Source organism: Adiantum capillus-veneris, chromosome 30 (genome assembly GCF_014529385.1).
Source record: "Adiantum capillus-veneris isolate H3 chromosome 30, ASM1452938v2, whole genome shotgun sequence".
In the NCBI taxonomy this organism is placed as follows: domain Eukaryota; kingdom Viridiplantae; phylum Streptophyta; class Polypodiopsida; order Polypodiales; family Pteridaceae; genus Adiantum; species Adiantum capillus-veneris.
In genome coordinates this window covers 74,118,559-74,124,883 of record NC_140960.1, presented here as the reverse complement: position 1 = coordinate 74,124,883, position 6,325 = coordinate 74,118,559, and the positions used below count along the sequence as shown (strand labels likewise).

Genomic DNA, 6,325 nt, shown 5'->3' with positions numbered 1-6,325 from the left:
TAGAAGATCGGATGATTGCAGCTTTTGAGGAGGTTGTTAATTCGGATTTTAAAAAGCAGGTTCAAGAACTGACAGAAGCATATCCCACACGATGGGAGTATTTTGCAGAGGAATTTATTTACGAAAGCTCAAGGATTCTAGATCGAGAAATAAAGGAGATTATTGAACGAAGTAAGGTTGTCTTCTGTAAAGGTGAAGGGGATCAGATGCAGATCCTCAACTATGATGAATTCTGGGAGCATATTTCTGCAAGAAATAAAGCCAAAGAAAATGCTAAGCTAGAATCTGTTATTGATGCATGTCTTCAAGAAGACGAGACATTATTGCATGCAGATGATGATTTCATAGTAGATACTGTTTATGCTCGATTGGGATTGTCTTCTTTATTCCAAAGCAGACATGACTCTATGGATGCTAAGCATGCAGTCGTATCCTCTCAAAGTGACATAAATGAGGAAGCAGGTTTCTCAGAGCCAGTACATGGTTTGCATACAAGCATAGTTGCTAGCAGTGATCAAGAAACATGTTTGTCAAAGTCAATATGTGATGTGGATGCCCATTTGGAGTGCTCTTTGGGTGTAGAACATGAAGAGAATGCTTATGCAGCATTACATGCAAAAGCAATTGTTTTGGATGATGCTATACAAGAGGGTTTTATGTCTATGGCTACATTTCAGGACATTGGTGATGATGTAGATGTATTTGATGCTCAACCATATGTATTTGATGTGAACCAAGACAAAGATTATGATTATGGAGATGCATATTCAGAGGGGGTGATGGATGATGATCAGTCTATGAATGCTATAGGTTACAGGGTTTGCTATGATGATGCTATGGAAAAAGAAATTGATGATATCTTTGTAATGCATGCTGAGACTTGTGCTATTGAAGTGGAACGATATTTGAAGGGGAGTGTGAAGCTGCCAGAACAATTCGTGCCTATGTATGCAACAAGCCATGAGGTTTCCTGTGATAATACTCACAAACTAGGTGGTTCTTCCAAGGAGGAAGATATGGAGCTTATGGATCTGCTTGATGATGTGTTAGAGGAATTTCGAGCTCCTTGTGACAAAAGTAGTGAAGAACATCCTACAACATATGATAAAGAGATTATGATGCTTTTGGTTGAGGCTCTAGAGGAGTTTGTGCCTAATACAGAATCCAGCCATGCAGCGTTTGTGGTATCAAATGAAGTGATGGCATTCAATGACTCACAAATGCAGATTGATATTTTGGAAACCATAGTGATTGAATTCATTTTGCCTCTGGGTTCTGCTATGATGGGAATTTGGGACTTTTTGTTCCTATGCTATGAGAAAGTTTGTGGAGATGCAATATACTTGAAATATGATCTTCCAATACCTTATGACCCAGGAGGTTATCATGTCAGCTATGATTGTTGTCAGTTACTTTATATGCCATATGATCCAGGCGGTTTGCATGAAGATTTATGGGTTAATGTATGTTTATGCTGTAATGATTGGAAATTCTTGTATTTTTCCTATGATCCTGGAGGATGGTGCAAATTTTTTAAAGGAATGCTCAGAATGGGGCAAATGATTAGTTTCCCGTTTGATCATGGGGGCTCCTAAAGTCCAAAGTTGCTGATTTGAAGAGTACCCGTTATCTTGTAGCAGGTTGCATGGTACAAGATTTTGTTTTCTAGATTATGCCAAGTCAGAATAGTTTTTGTTATGCGGTCAATAAGATTACATGGCTGGCTTCCAGTTGACTTCTTTGGATAATTGATGAAGTATCTTCACATCTATTGAGTTGGGCGGCCATTCCGTGTTCAGACAGAGTAAGGAATACTTGAGCTTGACAGGGTTCCTTAAAGAGAGCTTAATGGTCAAGCCGTGTGCATCATTAACTGGAGCACTTGAGTCTGGCAGGGTTCACTAAACAAGTTATCCATGATTGAATGCTTTGAAGATACGGCACATGTGGTTCAGAGATTTTTTGATGGACAACTGCCTAATGATTAATCTAGAACATTGATGATAGGGTATAAACCTTATTTCATTTTTCATATGTTTACCAGTTACGTGAGTCTGATGATGGGTAAGGAGCTTAACGTACCTGTAGCAGATGCATATTGAAGTGTTGTTGGCACAAACCGGAGGCTGTGCAGGTTCAGAGGGGGTGGATGTCGTGAAGCTCCGTTGCCATGATGAGAAAAAGAGCAGAGAAATGCAAGCTAAGCTTCTTTGAAGCCTACACATTTACTGAGCAGTGATCACGGCTTGATAACAGGCCAAGTTTAATGATTAATGTATGCTAGATGCGGCTTAAAAGAGCCAAAAGATGCCTTAATGATGCCAAAAATGAGTATGCTTGAAGTGAGCACAGATGGGATATTATGATCTAGAACTGCAGTGCTTAAAGTGCTCTATCGGCCTGTCTTTACGGCTCGTCGATTGGAGCTACGATGAAGAAGTTATGGCAGTTTAAAGTTCAAGTCGATTGCAAATCCGTACCGGATTGGGCAACTGCAGCTGAGGTGACAGAGATGAAATGAATGCACGGGCCCGAAGTGCTCACTTTGTGGAGCGCGTCCGGTGCTAAGTTATTGGCCGTTAAAGATTCAGCGGGGGCCGGATCTGTGTCAGTCCGGTCGGCTCTGACGGGGTGCCATCTGGGAGATTTTGGCTCTCGATCGAATGCAACAGAGTAAGTGCTCGACAAAAATCTTGTCCGTAATGTTATCTCCTGCAATGCATTGATAGCAGGGTAGATTGCCAGCAGCAGTACTATGATAGTCTACATGTAAGTCAAATGTGGTGTACGTCTCATAAAGTACAAAAAGTGCTTGAAGAGCTTCGTGTTCGAAATGTCATCTCATGGAGCAATTGCCTGCATTGCTTTAGCCGGCATGTATGCCAATTCTTACTTCATAGAGCTTGTAGCTGGAGAGAGAGAGGGTCTGATTCAGCTTCCATCTAACAAGGCATTGATTGAATACCCAAAGTTCCGCCCCTTCGTGGAGTTGTAGGCCAAATGTGGTGCCCTTATAAGGGAGTTGGCCGCCCAAAATTAAAAGGGCAGGGCCGTCCAAGGGCCGCCCACAAAACAAATTAAGTGTGAATGGGGGTGAGCCAAGGGAAAAAAGAGAAGCATGGCGTCGACCAGGGAAGCAGCGCAACAAGGAAGACGAGAGAAGCTCACGCTGGCCTGCACAATGCTCAGTCGAGCTCGTCCATGAAGCGAATGTTGGCGAGCTGCCCAGGGCGAACAATTTTGGTGCTCTCTGCATCGCAAACGGAGCAGGTCGGGATCTGGGCTACATTAGGAAATTTCGGAGGTCATTTGGAGGGACTTCTAAGAAAATGTATTTTTTGCACTCTCTCTCTAGAAAAAATGGCAAATAATAGAGCTGGGTCTTTCATAGTAAAAGTTCAAAAAGTGTACTTTAAGTAGATTCCTTACTCTTCTGAACATTCATTCGTAGTGATTGAGGGATAATCCTCTTTTCAGTTGCATTGAATGAACCTCGTCAATATGGAGGGAATGAGGCTAACATGGAGGGACGAAGGCGCAGCCGCTATTCACTTTCCATTAAACCTGCACATTTGGCTAATGGTGCACTCCTCAAATGGCACAAATGTTACCCAGAAACGAGCCAAATATCACCTTCACATTGATTTGGACAATGAGTACCAACCATTGATTAAGCGTAGTAAAACAAACACACATATACCTCCTGCTTCTATAGACACGCTCAGAGCTCAGGGAGCTAAACACATAGATATCTGGACGAGAGGCTCTCTCTACCCTAAGAATCCAATGACTAATGCGTCTCCACCGTTTGTCAATCCTACAAACTTATTGACCTTTGCTGGTGATGGAGAAAAGGGCCTTCTAGGTTATTGTAAATCTCTTACAAGAGAAGCTGAAACTTACATTCTCCAAGCTCAACAATGTGAGATTGTTCGCCTTTCACATTTACATTCTACAGATCAGGTTACCATTTTGCAACATAAAACAGAGGTACAAGAACTGAAAGGAAAGGTGCGAAGTTGTCAATTGAAGGACACCATCTTGGGTGGTCGTATCCGAAAGAAGAAATTGCGCAATCTTGAAACATTGCAGGTTGCATCAGGAGGTCTCAAGAAAAGAATCCGAGCATTAAGGTGATGCTTCTTGGTTGGCTACATTGTCTTAGTTAAGTAATCTTTTTGTTTTTTCTTGTTATGCATTGTTTTCATGTGCCTAAATAGTGTTAGTGAAGCAAATTTTCTGTTATTTACTTATGCATTGTCTTCATGTAGAGATTCAATCTATCCTGACAAGGAAAACATTGACCCCAAAGCCAATATAGGAAAGAGATTGAAGCCACTTATAAGTAGAAGCCTGATAGCAGATATAGTACATGACAAGAAGTTTAAGGTCCTACAACGAAATGTAGTGGACCGCTTTATTTCAGAGAACTCAGTGCCTACAAAAGAGATACAAGGCACACTTGATTCACTTGGTGTAAGCAAAAGAGGATATTCGTCTATCCAAAAGTCTGTCTCATCCATCTTTGTTAAGAAGGGTATAAAATCCAAACTTCTACCATCAGCCTCAAGTGTTTGGAAAGAGAGGCTTCAGCTTAACGAGGCACAGGGAGACTATCTTGGACAGCCCTTTCATATTAAAGAAACTTACAATGGCCATGGAGCAAACATGGCATATGATGAGTTCAATAATATTTTTATGGACCTGTGGATATTACAGAAGAGAATGGTGGAGTTTTACAACATCACATTTGAAGAGTCACGAGGGGTATTACATTTTGTGTTAAAACTGGATGAGTGTGAGCTTGTTAAAGAGAAAAAGCTAGAGCGTGTTACTATTACTTTAATGAATAGAGCCCTCTCAAAGTGTCCCAGTGATGATCCTTTATATTTTAGTGTTCAATCAGAATCTAACATATGGTGGCTTGGTGCGTTTGAGGTAAGCAAGATTCTCAGGTAAGCTCAAATGTTCACATCTACTTAAGTCTCATTTATTTTGTGTTGCAGGTAAAGAAAGAAGATCATGAGATTCTATATTGGGTGTTCCATCGAACTAATATTCTCGAGGTGATTGATTGACAGACTAACCAGGGAGAGGTACTACGTCTAGATGGAAGGGGAGACTTTCAAGTTCAGTGGTATCTTGCAGGTGACCTCAAAACATTAAAGTGCATGTATAATTGTGGAATGGGTGCAATGGCAAAGTCGCCGTGTTTGTTCTGCATGGAGCCTGCAAAGGTCATGGACCCAAAGTGGTGGAGAAAAGCTCCAACACGTCACATTGAGGATCTTGCTTTTCGATCGGTTTTGAAAATACCACTTGTGAATGTCCACATTTGTACAATGCATGCCCTTTGTAGAATTGTGGAGAAATTGGTCTACTTATATATCGGGTTTGCTTGGAAGATTAAGAACTCGACAGAACGACAAGTAGCCATGCAGTGCTTAGAAATGGTACTGTCGGATATGGGGCTTCATGGTGGCAATGTGAAAATCCAGCGGGATGAAAAGAGATCAACTGCTGAGAAGGATGTCCCATGCAAACCATCCATCGGTGGGGTGAAGGCACGGAGGTTTTTATCTAAACCCCAAGGTACAAGAGATCCGAAGCTAACAAAACATGGAAAAATATATAACACATCTTATGTTAGCAAGGTAGAGTATCAGAGCTGGAAAAAGCTACATATTGCAGTCAAAGACCAAGAACCAACTACTCGTAACGCGAAGACTGAGGTTTGGCGATCAATAGAAATCCTATTTTTGATGTGCGACAAAGATGACTGGTCACAAGGTGATATGAACAAGTTCAAGGAGAATCTCAACCTTCTGAAAAAATCATTCAAGACAGCATGGATAGACACCCAGATTACTCACTACATGGTATTATCGTGTATTTCATTCTCTCTTATGTGAAAATATGTGAGTGTAAAACATTCTAACTAATCTGTTTTCATATCCAGCACATCATCTTCAATCATTTACCATATTTTATACAAAAGTATGGGAACCCGGCAATATGGAATACCCAAGGGATGGAAAAGTCTCATTACATGGCGAGAAATGCTTATTTCAGGCACACACGACATGGTGGCTCTCGAATCAAGGCTAACAGTTTGAGAGAACTATTTGAATGGTTCTATCGTAGAATCATTCATCGAATGCAGGCAAAAGAAGTCTTGGCAAATTCAGCAACAGCACAAGCCATCAGACATTTACAACAACAAAAAGTTAAAAGATCAATGGCATACAACAACTCGGGAGCTCGTGAAAGTCAACGAAGGTGGAGAGAGACAATGGTGTATGTGAATCACAAGTGGAGAAAGATA

General features: G+C 41.1%; 1 protein-coding gene across 1 annotated transcript; it reads left to right on the top strand.

Annotated features, from left to right (window-relative positions):
- The first annotated feature begins 407 nt into the window (after window positions 1-407).
- LOC147418210 (uncharacterized) lies at window positions 408-2,001 on the top strand. Its single transcript, XM_086507079.1, has 2 exons — window positions 408-1,463; window positions 1,936-2,001. Exons 1-2 carry the CDS (start codon window positions 408-410, stop codon window positions 1,999-2,001), a joined length of 1,122 nt encoding a protein of 373 aa, XP_086363205.1.
- Window positions 2,002-6,325: the final 4,324 nt, after the last annotated feature.